Below are 19088 nucleotides of genomic sequence, written 5' to 3' on the forward strand. Positions count from 1 at the left end.
ATAGATAATGTTATTGGAAAGCCCACGTAAATATCACACTTTATAACACGTCAGTTTAAATATAACAAATATTATGTAGTCAACATAAATTATCACAATCAAAAATCGTTTTAAAATGTTCGGTCACTTTATAACGCTAATAATCTTGGTGTGCCTCGTGAATATAATCAAGGGAAATGTGATCGTGGAAACTAAAAGCGGCAAAGTAGCCGGCAAAGAAGTAAAATCAATCTTACCCGGCGAGAAATATGTCTCATTTTTGGGTATACCATTTGCGGAACCACCAGTTGGTGCGCTGAGATTCCAGGTAAATTAGATACTATTTATTATGGATACATAACATTTTTGAATAGATATTAATATGATACAATAGTTTATGCTTCTAGCCTCCCGTACCGCATGCTAGTTGGAGCCATGTGTTAGAATCTAAGAAAGAAAGAAAGCCATGCGCGCAGTTCTTCTTACCATCGCGCCCCACAAATGATTATGGCTTTTGTGGAGATGAAGACTGTCTGTACTTGAGCATTCACACGCCAAAACTTCCAATTGATGAAAAGTTAAATCTTCCTGTAATCGTTTTCTTTCAAAATGAAAACTATAAAATGTCATTTAATGGCTCAAAAGATTATGGTCCAGATTTCTTCATGAAGGAAAATGTAATCATAGTAATGTTAAATCATCGACTCGGGGCTTTTGGTTTCTTAGCATTCAACGATACAATATTACCTGGAAACAACGGTATCAGAGACGTGATTTTAGCTTTAAAGTGGTTACAAGAAAACATCGAATATTTTGGAGGAGATCCAAAAAAAGTTACATTAATGGGTCACCTAGGTGGAGCTAATATCGCAGATATTTTACTTCGATCGCCCAAAGCTAAGGGATTATTTAATGCTGTTATTATGCAAAGTAGTACGTCCTGGAGCCCTCTATCATTTGGAAAAGATCCTCATGAAAAAGCAATTTCTTTAACAGAAAACCTGGAAGATAAAGCCACCAATAGTAAGGCCATAATTGAAAGACTGTCTGATGTACCAGCAGAGAAAATTGCTTCATCTGAATTATATTGCATGCATCCGGATGAGGCAAGAGAACACCAAAGAGGTGTACTGCCGTTTGCACCGGTCATTGAACCTGACCATCCCGATGCAATAATCACCAAGTTTCCTGAAGAAAATAACGAAGCCATCGATATCCCTATTATGATCGGTTTCAATTCTAGAGAATCAATAGAAACTTCGGGACGTTTTCTGGAAAAACCACACCTGCTAACCTATGCAGACAAAGATTTTATTTTTCTCTTTCCAATTCGATCTGGATATCGCTTTCAAATTTACGATAAAATATATTATGATGCATTAGAAGAAATAAAACAGAAATACTTTGATGGAGGACATGTGAAAATAGGCAAACCTAGAGAATATTTAACCTATACAAATGACCTATTTACGTTTTACCCTATAGATTACACAGTACGCTCTTACGTTAACATATCCAATGCTCCAATATATTACTACATGTTCGATTTTAGCGGAGAATTGAATTATAGAAAGAAATTAACGTTAAGTGGATCAGTGACTCTTGATGGTACTTGGGGAGCTACTGTAGGCGATGAATTATGTCATTTATTTGTTTGTAATCAAATCCGAAAGACTTATAAAAAGTTACTGGCTGATGACGACTCGGAGGAGATAAAAGTATTGCAACGAATGGTCAATTTATATGCCAACTTTGCTAGGAGTGGGTAAGAAACTTTTAAATCTCGTTGAAATGATCTGTGCTTAACTTTCACCTACTTTTAAAGTTTTACTTATAGCGTTCACAGGGTACAAAAAGAAGATTCATTCTTCATATTCTTCATTAATTCTTATTCTATATGTTGAAACATAAAGGTATTATCACAAATTATGTGCTAATTGTAAATATGCATACATAAAATATGCAAAATCTATTAAATAATAAATTAATATTGGTAGCTACATATTATTTACAAGATTTTTTTTTTCAGAAATCCAACACCAGACGGAGATTTTACATGGAAACCAGTAACGAAAGATAGTAAAGATATTTTAGTAATAAGCGATGAATTAAAGATGATCAGCAACCTCTACCAAGATAGAGTTAATTTTTGGGATAACTTCATTGCAAAATACAAAGCAATGGCTGTAGACGGTGTTGTTAAAGATAATGTTAAGGATGAATTATAAATTTAGTTTTTTATATATTGGTTTTATTTTACACCTATTCTCTCTATCGACTTTGACGCTTATATCGATACCGTTAATAATTATGAATATAGTACAATGATTCCATTTTCGTCTTCTTTTATTAAATGGAAGTACAGTAGCCACCTAAAACAATAAAAAGATGATTAATTTTAAGGAAAAATAGAGTAGTCTTTACTACAAAGAAATACAAAGAAGTAATTTCTCTTGAACATCAAAAATATCGGCCTGCATATTATAGGAGATAAAAATGTTTCGAATTCGATGTCAGAACAAAGGCCAAAAATGAAACAATTAAGAACGAAATATTAATAACAGTAGATACTATAAATTCCAGTAGGTAGATATTGAAAAATCATTCAATTCCTATTATAGAATATTTTAAGTAAGTCTGAACGTTCTCGCAATAGTTTTTTACTTATTCCCATTTATATTGCTATTTCGGTGAAATTAGTATTTGTTATGAGGTTAACTTTTGTTAATTAATAATAAAATTTTGACACAGATCCCTATAGTTAGATATATAAAAGGAATACATAATTTTTAGGTCTTATTAAAGGTAAGATTCCTATAGCTTTTAAATTGGTATCAACAGCCACATGTCATTATCTGTAAAAGATAATAGTAGCATAGTTAATTCTTATCATAAGCCTATTTCATATGAACGATATGTGTCAGTTATTCAATAAAATGTATCATACACACTGTCTCAAATTATTCATAGTGTTAATTTTTATAAAATTATGTGAATGCAATGAAACAATTGATGTCAAAATAAAACAAGGTACTTTATCCGGGTTGGTAGAAAGGACACTTTTGAAGGAAAATAATTATTATGCATTCAGAGGTATACCGTTTGCAGAACCTCCTCTTGGAACGCTTAGATTTAGGGTAAGTATCTGTATGAATAATATTTTTTTCAGTAAATAAAAATTTAAATAAATTGTTTATTTTTTATTTGATACCCGTAACGACAAAGAGAATTTTTATTTTAATTGAATTGAAAGAAAAACACACCTATATATATTCTTTCAGTCAAAATTTAATCTTAATTTGCCGTCGTGTGAATTTCCATGTCTTCATTACAAATTAAATTAAAGAACAATGTATTATTAAGTTTTAATTCATGGTTACTGGTTATATTTTAGCCTCCTGTACCACACAAACATTGGGATGGAACATACGAAGCTCACAAAAACAAGCCTACCTGCTTCCAGTTCAGCTATAGAAGAAGAAATAACGAACCTTATGGCTTCTCCGGGTCCGAAGACTGTCTATATTTAAGCGTTTATACTCCAAGTCTAGAAGGATCCGCTCCAGTAGTGGTGTTTGACTATAATGACAATTTTAAAACTGGCTTTAATGGATCCGACACATATTCACCTGACTTTTTTGTCGAAGAAGGCGTCGTAGTTGTAACTATAAGCCATCGACTCGGTATTATAGGGTACTTTACGACGGAAGACGACGTCATACCTCCCAACGCTGGCTTAAAAGACTTTATTTTAGGTTTAAATTGGATTAAAGGTAATATTAAAGCTTTTGGCGGCGATTCAAACCGCGTTACGATCATGGGTAACCGCGGCGGAGCGGCATTGGCCAATATGATGCTTTATTCAGAGGCAGCAAAAAACCTCTTCTCAGCTGTAATAATGCAAAGTGGTAGTGCGACCGAGCCTATATATTTCTTCGAGAACTCGCGTGAAAAAGCCTTTCAACTCGGCGAAGTATTCAATACAACGACCGATGATAGTCAAGTCTTACTAGAAAAATTACAAAATGTAGATGTTGATGCTCTATTGACCGAAGAAGGTAAAGTGAAAGATTATAATGATGTAGACGATTTACAATCGAGTGTCCAAATATTTTCTCCAGTTATTGAAAAACCGAGCCCAGATGCTGTTCTTACACGTTCTCCACAAACAGATAATATAATCAATGATGTTCCAGTTCTAATGGGCTTCAATTCTAGAGAAGGTCTTGACTTAGTATCTCATTTTATTATAGAACCACGATTATTAGATGCAAACACTGACTTTTTGTTCGTCTTCCCAATTAAAGTGAACTATCGATTTAATGCCAATAGCACTGCCTTTAAAAATGCTATAGAAAAGGTGAAGAACTTTTACATGGAAGATGGAATTCTTCGATATTCGACTATTCTGGATTACGCTGTTTATGTTGGAGACATGTTACAAAATTATGCTCTGCATGTCACTGCAAGAAAATTGTCAAGAGAACTCCAATCTAATCTGTATTACTATATGTTTGATTATAGAGGATTGTTAAATGAAAATAGTGAACAAATCACGAAATATTTAAGGTTCAGTATGCAACATTGGGGTGCCACTATTACTGATGAACTCTGCTACCTACATTTATGTTCGCGAATAAAGAGTACGTATGATGAATTTAAGAATTTACCGAGTGAACAGCCTGAATTCAAAGTTCTAAAGAAGATGGTGAAGATGTGGACAAACTTTGTGAAAACGAGGTAATAGATAACTTTAGTTTTTTTTTTCTTTTCATTTTATGTAACTTGGGAGGAAGTACTTTCTTAATTAAAAAAAGTTCCTAGAGAAAGTCTTGTACGAGTAGGGATTATAATTCCACATGCGCTCATAAGTTATTATTAAAAAAGTGGAAAGTTTTGATTGATTTTCATCAGACCTCAGATAATGTTAATTTAGTATGAGTACATTATTTTAAGCAATTCCCTACGTTTGCACAGATACACAAACTAAAAAATCTGAATACACATTTTTTTATGTTGCAAATATGAATTCTATCACTTACATAATATACATTTTTCGTTTGTACTACTTTCAGGGATCCCACACCAGGAGAAGACAAAGATTTAAAAAATCTTAAATGGTTACCCATGGACAATGCTAAAAATAACTACTTACACATTACAAATAAATTCAAAATGGAAGAAAATCCAATGGGCGAGCGGGCTAAATTCTGGGAAGACTTTTTGAAGGAATATGAAGATATGGCCCAAGACGGTGTCGTTGGTACTGAAGAGCTTGAACATGACGAACTGTGATAAGAAATTAAAATATTGACAGTAAATTGTAGTTTCATTGGAATCATGAATAAATTTTTTATAACCCATCCTGAACATAGTATGATATGATATAGATAAAACATACCTTACATGTGTATAAATAAGCTAAGGTTATTAAAATATATCGTTTAGTATTAATTTACGTTCATTTCATTCATTTGCAAAAATGAGAAAAGCACTGTCTTTCTAACATTTCGTGTATTCGCATAGATACTGTTAGAAATAACATTATTTTGAATTATAAACTTTAATAAGTAAAGTATTCAAAGATCTTCTGAAGTGGAAATTACAATTTTCCAAAGTGCTCTGGGTTTGAAATTATCCAAATGTGAAATTACCTACATTAGGATAATTATTACACTACGAACTTACAAGATAGAAGTGCTATAATAATATTAAATGGCGAAAGCTTGGAAATAATATACTTATCTATACTAATATTATAAAGAGGAAAGGTTTGTAATTATGTATGTATGTTAGTATGTATGTATGTATGGTTTTCACGCATAAACTACTGGACCGATTTCAAAAATTCTTTCACCATTAGAAAGCTGCATCTTTACTGAGCAACATAGGCTATATTGCATTTTCAAAAAAATTAGAGATCCTTACCAAAAATGCAATAATGTAACCCAAGGTGTAAAAAATTCCTCAATAAAACTTCTGTCATCGCGTGCGCTGCGGAATCACTTGAAGATAGAACAAAAAATTAATGTTCTAAGGTATTATAGAATGGATCAATATCTACAAGAAAGTCCGCGATACCATATGTCCATCTTCAGTAGATAAGTTACTACAACAACTTTTTTACGTTTTCAAAGTAAATAGAAGTGCCGACAGTAATCAAACCATGTTATCCATAAATATATGTTAATCCTTATCCAATTAAATGATGTTTTATTATAGATTGTTTCAATACCAGCAAACTACTTTTTAAATATAAAAAATTGGATATTCCATTCAAAAGATAACGAATTTTTAAAAGTGTCAATGAGCAGACGTAGTGCGGGACGGGAGGTGATTTTCATGTGATTAAAAATTAAACCTATAGTAGACTTTTCACTGTCACGATATCGCTATCTATGCGGGTGAAACCGCAGGGCATTGCTAGTAATTAATAAATGTAAAGAATACTATCTATAACGAATGCCACCCTACCCACTTTTCACCTAGGTATAACGGTGGTGTTCAGTAATTACGTATTCAAATGCAATTTTACAGTCATTTGCTGAGATTTTTAGAACCTGTTCCATATTATTTATTATCGTAAAGACTATCCACAAACTCTTATATTATAAAGTACGATCTTTTAGAAAACAAAGTGAAAATTTTACTTTTTGAATACACTGCCATCTATAAAACGACTAATGAACTGATAATACAAACGATTAACGAGCTAACATTGAGGAAAACGTTTTAGGGAAACACTTGGGTTTTTATTTCATGAATAGATGGCGCTGCGTGATAAAATGTAATTTTATTTTCAACGAATTCATATTTGTACTGGTATCATGGACTAATATTTATTAGTCCATGCTTGTATTATAACTAGTTTAACAGTGAAGTAGGATTCTGATGTTTCATAAAAACGTGTAGTGATTTTCTATTTGCTGACCTTGACCACCTTGACCATGCATGCCTTGACAGTTGACATTCGAAAATTAATGTCCTGTTTTCGCGCGAACCTTGGCGCGAAATGCCAAACGCGCGAAATTCAAAAGATCGTTATTTTCTTTTTATTTATAGGATGTATTTTTTCGCGCGAAATTATTTCATATGCACCTGCTTCAATTAAAAAGGACACAACAAAAATATTATATCGAAATCATAATGTTAATGCGTGATGCTTAAACCTTCGGCCAATGTGTTGTCGAGCTATTATGGCACAGATAATATAATACTGTAGGTACTTAATAGATTATTATCAATCAGAGATAATAAGAGGCAACACAAATCTTCAGATTTATCCAAAAAAAAATACTAGAATCTTGCGTTATACCCTTAGTAATAATTAAGAAACATGTGAGATATCGGGCACTTCGTATTGACAATATGTATTGTTATCAAAGTTTAGATTTTCTTTATAATACTCGTGCGTATTAACTGTTCAAATTTCAACAAAGAGATCTTATAACTAAAACATTCATTTCCTAACAGATACGTAAACAAAAGGATTTAAAGTTATGAAAAAAGAAATGTAAGATACACGCATGCGATAGTTGCATACGATCGCTGATAACTTGTTCTGTTTATAATTAAAACAGGTAATAACAGATATGGCCATTTCCCTTAACACAGGTGTTATATAAGTTCCTGCTTTCCTTGCGATCAAATGTAACGCTTCGACGAACTAATAAGACTTGTTTGTTATAATTGATAACCTAAACTGTCAATGGTGATAGTTGGTGTTTCCTGAATGGTTACTTATATTGCAAGGGATTCGGATGCAATTATCAAACAATTTGAAGGAATATTAGTTTGCTGATAATAGTCGACATAGCAATTTTTCTAGGATTTCCTAATATAATATAAGAAAATAATAATTTCGATAATGCAGGCACAGAACGATATTGACATATTTTTTAATTTTAATTGTAATTTATGATGTGTGATTTTCAAAATTTACGGATTCGTAATCTATAAATTTTGGGAATATGGATTAATAATTAATTAAACAGAAGGTACTTAGTCATTAAATCTAACAAAATTGTAGAAAAATCAGATCAAATAACTTGCGAATTAAAAAAATCTTCGATTAAAAATAATGCCATGGAGCTTTTTCATCAATGCGAATTTGCACAATTTGTCCTTTAATTGCTCGAAATATTAAGAAAATTTTTTTAAATCGATCATCAAAAGGAAATGCAATATATAAAGGTTATTTTTTATTGATTCGTAAGTATATTTACGTGTTTTTGCGAATAACTTCGTCTTTTTACATTACTTTAATCAGTCGAGAATTTCAATGAGAAATAATAATTATAAATATGTAATGATTAAGGTTTATCAAAAATAATTATGACCAATTTAATAAGCGGATCTCGAAAACATAATAAATATTAATGAGAATACCTCACGAACACAAAAGATTTTTATTTTAATTTTAGTTGTTTGTAGTAATTTTTATAAGAGGTAAGTACTTAGGTAATTAATAATTATAAATTGATATGATATTTATTTTTTAATTTTAACACACATTATTGACGTTTTTTTTTAAATATCTAAATGTCGATAAATTTAATGATCGCTATGAAATACATATTACCCAAATAAAGATACGCAAATCCAGGCTAATTAATAACTTTAAACAAAACTAAACAATCTAATTGAAGTTAAACGTCGTAAAATATTAATATTAGTCCAAATCCGTCGCTATCGCATAACATTGAACGTTACTGTTTTTAATCTGAACCTGTGTTGTGGTAGTTGAGATGCCAGCGCGGTCCGAGCAAGACGCAAGTGCTAGTGACGTGCATGTTATCGATATCGAGGATATCGAATCTGTCGATAAAGCTGCTGTGATCGATGTTCAGATAGTGGAAGGTGCCACGATGACAACCAACGGTTAGTTTTAATGTTAATTTATATTTTGGGATAATTTAAGTGATAATTTATTTCGTGGGATAATAATTAAAAATTATTATTTAGGCTAAAAAATAGCGATTGAATTCATTTTTTTATTATCAAACATAATATTGAACGTGAAATGAAATTGACCTTTGCATGCTAGTCGAAAAATAAATTACTATAATTTATAACATGCCATTGTATTAATTAATTCTCTACAGCCAATTATTTTCATTATAAAATGTAGGTACCTAATACAGCTCCTTTTATATAGTCAAAAGTGACTAAACCAATGTAATATTTGCTCAAGAATAGATAGAAATTCTCGTTTCGATCTATTATTATTTTCCGTTCTAAAATAAAAGTGTAAATGTATGTAATGTAAATACCTTTTCATAATTATATCATTTCACTCAAATACAATTTTGTTTGAATGACCAGCACACGCAATAAAAATTCAAATTTTATGAATGCAACATAATATGATGATACATTCTCTAAGAACTCTGCAAACTGGAGAATCATAAAAAACAACTATTTACGATTCAAAATAACATTAATAACTGCGTCCAATCTTGATTTATAAATATTTTAGATATTATAACAGTATCACGATTGGCACGTGAGACGGAATTTTTTGTTTACTAAATTCAATCGACTCTTCTTTCCTTGTATTCTTCTGTTGTTTTGAAAATGACCGAAAACATTAGTTTTTTACTTGTTGCATTGTGATCATTTAACAATGATATAAAGTACTTTCAATTGTCACGAACAATAAAGAAAGAGATTAACCGACTTTATATAACCTTCGTGAAAGTTAAGCGTAGCGATATTTTTGTTTACTTTTTGGTTATCTTTTTAAATTCCAACTTCAAAGTTTTTATTTCTTAGTGGCCAGTTTTTATAGTATTATATTATCTGTGCTATAACTAATCTTAACAATCGATTATTATGTACCCATGGACGTATAAAAAAAGACGGACGCCATATTACGAACAAACAACGTGAAGCCACCATAGTAAGCTAGCGATCGTGTAAAGACAATAAACACGCACACACTCTCACCATAGTAAGCTAGTCGGCCGTCATTACGTCGTGAACTACCGACTGATTAACTGCGTCATTGTTTCACAAAAAATATTTAAAATGCCGTCTTGCATGATTAATTGGTGTCGCAACAGTACAATTTTAAATAACAAAACACAAGGGATTACATTCCACAGGGAAGCAAGTTATTTCTTTTATGTTTTAATGACAAAATTATTACGGCAAAATTTATAGAAAAAAATACAGCCGCCATTGTCATCAGGACAGCTGTTGCCATGGCAACATGGCACACACACATGGATGTTTCGCCGCCATTACTAGGCTTCACTCAATGTTTAGGCGATATACCGTCCTTCTTTTTTTATACGTCCATGTATGTACCATTAAGTTTTCACCTTTTATATTGAGGTAACAATTTATACTATGTTAATATAGGCCACTAAAATAATAATGAAAGATGTCAAAAATAATATATTTATTTTGGGAATATAATTTCAAACTAATTAAAATTCTGAATTGGATGATTGGACTAAGGAATGTTTCGGGTTATGTCATTGACCTCCTGATACTCCGTGCAACTGCAATTTACTACCACTTATCACTTATCTTTTGTGATTGGTGGCTTCCGGCTAGCTAGGTTCAACTTAATCGAATCTGTATGAAATATTAATAAAAATGCTTCAACAAATAAATGATTTGAATTTGAAAATGTTTGTTTGTTGATACTTGTATTACTTGAGAATGACTTAGCAATTTATTAAAGTCTCGGTACAACTATTATATATTTTTTTAAAACATCGATAATTAGTTACGCAACGCTAACTAGCCAAGTTTAATATTATTCACTCATAAAAATATATGTATCATAAAAATTAAATGAAACCTTGACTTGACCATACCACATTGAACAAAAAACTAAATCATATTTAGAAAAACGGTGTTTTGGCGTAAAACGTAATAGAGACCGCATATTTTGTCTGTGTGAAGTTATAAATTCGAATTTACTATGTTTTATGTAGGTATCTATAAAATATAAACTTCCCAGAACATAGATCCTACTAGTACTTAGAATTATTTAGTGTATGTATTTATTTTATGTATTTTTTTATTACAAAGAACATAAAACAAAACCATTGAAGGATTCCAAACGAACAACCGAAGCATATATATAATATGAATAAGTAAATATAGCTTCGTTATAAAAATCTATTTTACTTCATCTTTCTCTTTTAAACTTACCTTTATTTTAATTATTATTTTTGAAGTGAAACTTCTTTATCGGGGTTGGAAAAAAATTTAGTGTAACATTTCCCTACCACGCGTGATTCGACGTATTTCTGTAAAGTTGCATACCTATAGTAAATTATTTTTTGAAAAATAAGGTAAGGGTGTACACACATACCAATAGCACAGAATATATAATAGTACTATACCAATAGTTACTTAAATTATTTACAATTTATAAGATACCGGCCAGATATATTCTGCACTAGCATGAACCACACACATAATTATTATCCTAGTATAGGAATTTTGTAAATTGATTGTTCAAAGTTCAAACATATAGTATTAGTATCTAGGAAATAATATTGTAATACTGTGGTAATAGACACAAACTGCATCATATCAATGTAAACAAATCTCCGTCCGCCAAATAAAACCAAATTCAAGACCAACCAGAAAACAGGTTTATTTTATTATTATAGCATCTAACTCGACTAGTTTATTTCCTGAATGTAAACACCAGTGATACTTGATCCGATTTGGAAGGTTAACACAATAGATTATTGCATTTTAATTAAATATAAGACATTCTTAAACTAATTAGTAGGTACTTACTTAATAATTACGTTGAATATTTTTTTTTTACATTTTAATACGTTTTACTTCAATTCACAATAATTATAGTCTCGTGAAGCGTCGACATTTTTATGACATTTTAAATTTAAACGCAATAGCGGCAAACAATAGTGTTTAAATAAAAATAATAATAATTAATAACATATTTCGACGCTAATATTATTAATAATGCAGTGATCATTCATTCATTCTATTTATGTTTTCTTCAGATAGCTTTTCTCTTGTAATAAATTAATATAAATTAAAACAACTACCTAGGTTATGATTAATGAACAACGTAAACAAGTAAATAAAAATTATAACACGTGCTGCATACTAAAAACGAAGTGCATTGTACCTGTTTGGTACCTGGCAGCATTAGGTACATATTTTACATGGACCGACCTTGGTCCCTTCTGTCATTGAACCCTTTACCATAATATTATATTGTAATACTGTGATATTATTATATGTAAGAACTAGCGACCAGACCCACGGCTTCGCCCGCTTATACTAAACCTTCCTCTTGAATCAATCCATCTACCTATTAAAAAAAAAACCGATACATTGGGACATAGGGACAGAGAATAGCGACTTTGATTTATATAGGTACTATGTAGTAAAGTAACAAGATTTTTATCTAGTTTAATTTAATCTAGAATAAAATTAAAGATTCTATTTGGGTCATAAAATGAAAATATAATACGTACATTATAATATACCTAGTTACCATCCTATAAAATTTTGCATGTTTCTTGTGTTTTTTATGATAATAGAAAGATCACCAGATGGTTACTTACCAGTTACCACAAATGTCATAATGCAAAGTAAAAATAAACAAACATAGGTACCTACATCCGATTGAAAATTAGTGCGTTGAACCGCTGCAAAAATATTTACTAAAATTTTAAATATACTGAAAATGTTTAAAATATTGCTAAGTAAATTGTGTGAATTTTAAGTATCTACCTACACACAATAGAATAATTATAATTTATGTGTACGATTTATATTATTATTCACATTATATTGCTTTATATAGGTAAGTACATGTAAGTACTCGCACTTGTTATTTAGACGTCCTCTAAAATATTAAAAACGATTGAAGTAGGTACACACGACGAATTCTGTTTCTCTTTTGTTTTGATAATTAATTATCTTCATAATTAAGGATTGCTTTGAAATATCAATGATGACATTCGTAAGTAACTTAGGTACTTAAAAAAATAATGTCACATCTCAAAAGGTTTTGTAATATTACGTACATATATTAATCATTGAGTTTTATAGTCATTTATATTCCAGATTTAACTACACTGAAAATGTTTCGAAGATTCACCTTGTAAAACTGCGTAACTGATTTTTATCGTTAAAATATTAATATTACAATTAAGTATTGCATTGGAGGTAATTATTTCAAGTTGTTTGCATTCGCCCTCCGATAATTTTATAATCTGTTGTATTTATGTTGGTTATTTTTTTATTAAAAAATCAATCAATACCTATTTGTTATTTGTAACCCGTATAAATTTTAAATAAAGCTATCTCAATACCATAAGATACAAAGTACCAAAAAATTACGAATCAATTTTATTAAGAAAATATTGTTTGGAAGGCCTGTTTAAACGCCTGCTCACACATAGGCCTTCCAAAAATAAATAATAATAATTTATTTATTAATAGAACATCAGAGGTCCACTTGTAAGTATTATTTCTAAATTACCTACTATGTTATATAAAATGATAATAGAATAAATTTTATTATCATAGCATCTGCTTAATATGTTACCTATTTATCTGTAAAAAAAAACATAAAATATCAAAAAGCGGCTCAAGATATTTTGAATTTTCAAAAGCTTCATCAATGTTACACAGAAGTTATTATTTCGATGTACTTACAAACAAATTACTTTGCAATTACTGTTGAAACCGTGTGGAAACAGATTGCCCTAGAAGAAAATAAATCAGCTTTGACATTTCATCATACGGTGTTGCACTAATATACTGACGAGACATAAATAAACCTATTATCTGTACATTATAACATATGTAGTTGAAATTGCATGCAATGCAATAGTCGGTGTGTAGGCAGATGTTATCAAAATAATAACCAAATGTCTATTATTCACAAAAACCCTTCAGAGCACTGAATACTAGGTAACTCTAATGTTAGTATGTAGCCGACTCCTTTAGGCTCGATTTTGACTCACTTTTATTTCAAACTTTGTACACTTCTAAGTTCTACAATCAAGTATCGATGAAATACTATAAGTTCGTGGGTTTATCATACTAGCGTGTTTTTATTTTATTATTCTTTTCACATCATCATCATCAGCCCATATACGTTTCCACTGCTGGGACTCGGGCCTCCTATGAGGGTACCTACAGGCCATAATCCACCACGCTGGCCAAGTGCGGGTTGGTGGTTGTTGGATTCTTTTCTTTTCATATACTTTATCCAATTAACACTTGACACGTAATTGAATAATTTTCAAGTCTTAAATTTTAAAATGATAACCTAGCTTTTCATTAATAGAAAAATTGTGAAAATTGATGGTCTATAACGCCTCAGGAGCTATTCAGCGAACGTGTTCTTGGTCACATCATTATAAAAAAACAGATCACATACATATAATTTGTTACAATTATGGAAAATACCCTATGTAAGTATAATTAAGTCTCTTTCATACTGGTTAATGTCGATTCCAATAAGTATGCCCAACGGCGTAATAGAAAATTACAGCAGAGAATGTAATATAGCTAGGAATGTAATGTATTACAAAGCATAATTTTGAGACAAGGTCGTTGCTTATAACACGCAAGATCATGGCTAATTTCGTGGGAAATAATGTTGCACATAAATATTAGTTTATTATACAATAGCCTTCCGCATATTTGGTTGAAGGCTTGGGGAAGTCAAATTTTGTGTTAAAAACGGAAACTGTATGACCTTTTACAGCATTAAATGCGTGTTTATCATATCTTTATAAATTTATAAGTAAGCTAATACAATTTAGTATTTAAAATTTCTTATTACGACTTTAATTTTTGAGATTAAGAATATTATGAAACAGTGTAAGGGCTTTTTAAACTTAAGTATCTACCTAGGTATTAATTTTGTGCTATCTATTGGATATGAAATATTTAAGTACCTATCTACATTTTTAATTACATGTACTAAAAAAAATGTTCCAAAAAATGGACGTTGAACGTTCTAAAAGGAATCCAAAACAATCTTTAAATCAATCTGTCTCTTGATAAGCCGATATAAAAGATCTAAAAACAACAACAAATACGAACACTGTCCTTCTGTATTTGGAAGCACGACCCTTTCTGCATACCAATGCAACTTAATAATCAATCAAAATTGTGCAAGTACAACCTTCGATCGACATATTATCGACACTCACTACTCACTTTAGTTGATCCACAACAATATTTATTTTAAGAAACATTATGAAATGATCTAATTAAAGCCATTTTTAATTTACGCTTGATTTTTTACATTTTCCTACTTAAGTTGATGAGAAGGGATGTATGTGTATGAATGTTTGTTACTCTTTCACGCAAATACTAAAATAAGGATACTAAAGTCCGGTCGCGGAGCAGAAAGAATTTCGTACAATGACCTCTTTACCTACTGACAGTGGTCACAAACATTTTTGAATGAAGTGCAGTTTACATGAAATATTTGGAGGAAAAAATGTTTACGATAGATACGTTTATCTACAGCCTACGTCAATCTCATACATTCGTAGTCTATTCTATTGAACGCTACGCTAACAGAAAGCCACTTGCATAGGGGGGCTGAACAGAAATATAATTGCGAATTCACGAATACGTGGTTTCGGGGTTCTCCGCGCCAACTTTATACAATCATTTCTTATTATTTTCTCGCTTGAAATAATAACTAACACATTTTTGAGTATTATTTTTATGTGGATTCACACTGCAATACTGCACACCACTTATAAACTTTGAAATTCGTTTCTATAACACATATTAAATAAATATTCTTTAATTTTCTTCGCAATGCGTACAAATAATTACGTATTTAGTATTTACTAAAGAGTGACGTCACGCCTACGCCATGACACCTGCGAGCTGTTTTGGCACAGTTAATAAATATTTTTTGAAAAATGGCTTTTATCTTCGTTAAATTTAAGTATATTACCGAAATATAGGGTTTTTCTTGTATAGTAAACGTATACACACATTATGGAAGAGGATTTCAAAATCTTTCGTCATGCATATTCCCACGGGAACGGGAACTATGCAGGTTTTTCTTTGAAAACGCGGGCGAAGCCGTGGGCAGAACGCTAGTTATAAATAACGCGATAAAATCTATCAAATAATTTCTACAATATAAACTAGCTTATAATTGTAAGTAGTAGGTAGGTAAATAAATTACTACGTATCTAGTATCTAGGTACTTACTTAAATATATTATTTTCTATTTCAGTGGTACAATGAGTGATTATTTTTTTTCATCAGTAATAATTGAAAAGACATAGATTATAGACTCATTTATATTGCAAAAACATTTGTACACAACAATTATTATTTAATTTGCCACGTGAGTATGCTATTAACATGGAAATATATAATATTTTATAGACTTAATTATTATTTATTCATTCTATAACCAGTTATAACAACTCACTGCATTGGTCTGTGGGTATAAGTATCTTAATACTATTATAAAGGCGAAAGTTTGTAAGGATTTATGGATGTATGGATATATGGATGTATGGATGTTTGTTACTCTTTCACGTAAAAACTACTGAACCGATTACAATGAAATTTAGCACACATATAGAGGGTAACTTGGATTAACACATAGGATAGGTTTTATCCCGGAAATCCCACGGGAACGGGAACTATGCGGGTTTTTCTTTGAAAACGCGGGCGAAGCCGCGGGCGGAAATCTAGTATATTATATTATGTACAACTTTTATTACCATAAGACAAGAAGCATCGATATAATAATATTATCATTAGATAGTATAAAACAAAGTCGCTTTTTCTGTTCCTATGTATGCTTAAACCTTTAAAACTACGCAACGATTTTGATGCAGTTTTTATAATAGATAGATCATAGATAGATTCAAGAGGAAGGTTTTAGTACTATACAGGGTTACTTGTACAACACCAGCAACCTCGCAGGACAAGATAGCTAACATCGTAACAACATATTTTGTTCTACGACTTTTGATAATTTGTTAGATTTTATTTTCATACAAAAATAAATATAAAATATTCATTTAATTTTCCGTTTCAATATTATAAACTCTACGCGCATCCCAAAAATTACGTAAACAAGAAGCGAACGAGAGGGGAAAGGAGGCGTCGCGTCGAGGTACGTAAAGCTGGCGATGAAAAATTAGCGAAATTAAAAAAAAACAACACCAGAATTTGTTGCTTATTTGTTGCTAATTAGTTGCTATAATGACGATTTTGTTGCTCAACCCGTTCGCTGAAAATCAGCAACAGTTCTAGCTTAACGTTAAGGTAGCGTGAAGAAATTGGAAAAAGGGATGGATCGTTGCAAAAATGCAGGTGAATTTGTTGCTAATTTGTTGCTGCATAAAAACAGTGAAAATTTTGAATTTTTTTCATTGGCGCCAAAAATAACACAGGCCACGTCAACTTAATTGTCGATTTTCGGTAGTGAAAAATAAAAAAAAATTTGTTGCTCCTCACATCGTTCACTGGCACAGTGTACAGGGCCAGCAACAAAATAGAAACCGGAAGTAGAGTTAATTTTGAAACCAGTTTGCTAGAAAATCGTCCACGCCAGCTTAACTGTCGATTTTCGGTAGTGAAACATAAAAAAAAATTTGTTGCTCCTCACATCGTTCACCGGCACAGTGTACAGAGCCAGCAACAAAATAGAAACCGGAAGTAGAGTTAATTTTGAAACCGGTTTGCTAGAAAATCGTCCACGCCAGCTTAACTGTCGATTTTCGGTAGTGAAACATAAAAAAAAATTTGTTGCTTCTCACATCGTTCACCGGCACAGTGTACAGAGCCAGCAACAAAATATAAACCGGAAGTAGAGTTAATAAATTGACGAATTTCTAGTAAACCGGTTTCAAAATTAACTCTACTTCCAGTTTCTATTTTGTTGCTGGCTCTGTACACTGTGCCAGGGAACGATGTGAGGAGCAACAAATTTTTTTTTATGTTTCACTACCCAAAATCGACAGTTAAGCTGGCGTGGATGATTTTCTAGCAAACCGGTTTCAAAATTAACTCTACTTCCGGTTTCTATTTTGTTGCTGGCTCTGTACACTGTGCCAGTGAACGATGTGAGGAGCAACAAATTTTTTTTTTTATGTTTCACTACCCAAAATCGACAGTTAAGCTGGCGTGGACGATTTTCTAGCAAACCGGTTTCAAAATTAACTCTACTTCCGGTTTCTATTTTGTTGCTGGCTCTGTACACTGTGCCAGTGAACGATGTGAGGAGCAACAATTTTTTTTTTATGTTTCACTACCGAAAATCGACAGTTAAGCTGGCGTGGACGATATTTTAGCAAACCGGTTTCAAAATTAACTCTACTTCCGGTTTCTATTTTGTTGCTGGCTCTGTACTCTGTGCCGGTGAACGATGTGAGGAGCAACAAATTTTTTTTTATGTTTCACTACCCAAAATCGACAGTTAAGCTGGCGTGGACGATTTTCTAGCAAACCGGTTTCAAAATTAACTCTACTTCCGGTTTCTATTTTGTTGCTGGCTCTGTACACTGTGCCAGTGAACGATGTGAGGAGCAACAAATTTTTTTTTATGTTTCACTACCGAAAATCGACAGTTAAGCTGGCGTGGACGATTTTCTAGCAAACTGGTTTCAAAATTAACTCTACTTCCGGTTTCTATTTTGTTGCTGGCTCTGTACACTGTGCCAGTGAACGATGTGAGGAGCAACAAATTTTTTTTTATGTTTCACTACCGAAAATCGACAATTAAGTTGACGTGGCCTGTGTTATTTTTGGCGCCAATGAAAAAAATTCAAAATTTTCACTGTTTTTATGCAGCAACAAATTAGCAACAAATTCACCTGCATTTTTGCAACGATCCATCCCTTTTTCCAATTTCTTCACGCTACCTTAACGTTAAGCTAGAACTGTTGCTGATTTTCAGCGAACGGGTTGAGCAACAAAATCGTCATTATAGCAACTAATTAGCAACAAATAAGCAACAAATTCTGGTATTGTTTTTTTTTTAATTTCGCTAATTTTTCATCGCCAGCTTTACTTACCTGTCGCGTCGTCCTTTCGATAATGAATAGAACATAGACTTACAAATGTTAGGAGATTACAATAAAAACTTTAAAAAA

The 19088-nt window shown here is 31.5% G+C and overlaps 3 protein-coding genes across 5 annotated transcripts in view; all 3 read left to right on the plus strand.

The window, feature by feature from the left end:
* The first annotated feature begins 18 nt into the window (after positions 1-18).
* Positions 19-2220, plus strand: LOC149901624 (venom carboxylesterase-6-like). Its single transcript, XM_090110860.1, has 3 exons — positions 19-307; positions 387-1744; positions 2009-2220. Exons 1-3 carry the CDS (start codon positions 116-118, stop codon positions 2205-2207), a joined length of 1749 nt encoding a protein of 582 aa, XP_089966986.1. The 5' UTR covers positions 19-115; the 3' UTR covers positions 2208-2220.
* Positions 2221-2894: 674 nt separating this feature from the next.
* LOC149901625 (juvenile hormone esterase-like) lies at positions 2895-5288 on the plus strand. Its single transcript, XM_090110992.1, has 3 exons — positions 2895-3116; positions 3374-4719; positions 5055-5288. The coding sequence occupies exons 1-3, from the start codon at positions 2895-2897 to the stop codon at positions 5272-5274; spliced, it is 1788 nt and encodes a 595-aa protein (XP_089967118.1). The 3' UTR covers positions 5275-5288.
* Positions 5289-8687: 3399 nt separating this feature from the next.
* Positions 8688-19088, plus strand: part of Aldh-III (Aldehyde dehydrogenase type III) — a 38940-nt gene continuing 28539 nt past the window's right edge. For all 3 annotated transcript variants that reach the window (XM_090110660.1, XM_090110661.1, XM_090110662.1), the window contains exon 1: positions 8688-8859. In XM_090110660.1, the coding sequence (XP_089966786.1) occupies positions 8727-8859 (133 nt within the window). In that variant the 5' untranslated portion in view covers positions 8688-8726. The remainder of the gene's footprint in view (positions 8860-19088) is intronic.

This window comes from Colias eurytheme, chromosome 16 (genome assembly GCF_061535395.1).
Source record: "Colias eurytheme isolate Ceu_HAF_F1 chromosome 16, ilColEury1 Martin Lab GWU primary, whole genome shotgun sequence".
Lineage (NCBI taxonomy): Eukaryota > Metazoa > Arthropoda > Insecta > Lepidoptera > Pieridae > Colias > Colias eurytheme.

Coding starts and splice junctions, on each gene's coding strand:
- LOC149901624 (XM_090110860.1), top strand. CDS start 116: ATGTTCGGTCACTTTATAACGCTAATAATCTTGGTGTGCCTCGTGAAT. Junction 308..386: donor TTGGTGCGCTGAGATTCCAG/GTAAATTAGATA, acceptor TTATGCTTCTAG/CCTCCCGTACCGCATGCTAG. Junction 1,745..2,008: donor GCCAACTTTGCTAGGAGTGG/GTAAGAAACTTT, acceptor TTTTTTTTTCAG/AAATCCAACACCAGACGGAG.
- LOC149901625 (XM_090110992.1), top strand. CDS start 2,895: ATGTGTCAGTTATTCAATAAAATGTATCATACACACTGTCTCAAATTA. Junction 3,117..3,373: donor TTGGAACGCTTAGATTTAGG/GTAAGTATCTGT, acceptor GTTATATTTTAG/CCTCCTGTACCACACAAACA. Junction 4,720..5,054: donor ACAAACTTTGTGAAAACGAG/GTAATAGATAAC, acceptor TACTACTTTCAG/GGATCCCACACCAGGAGAAG.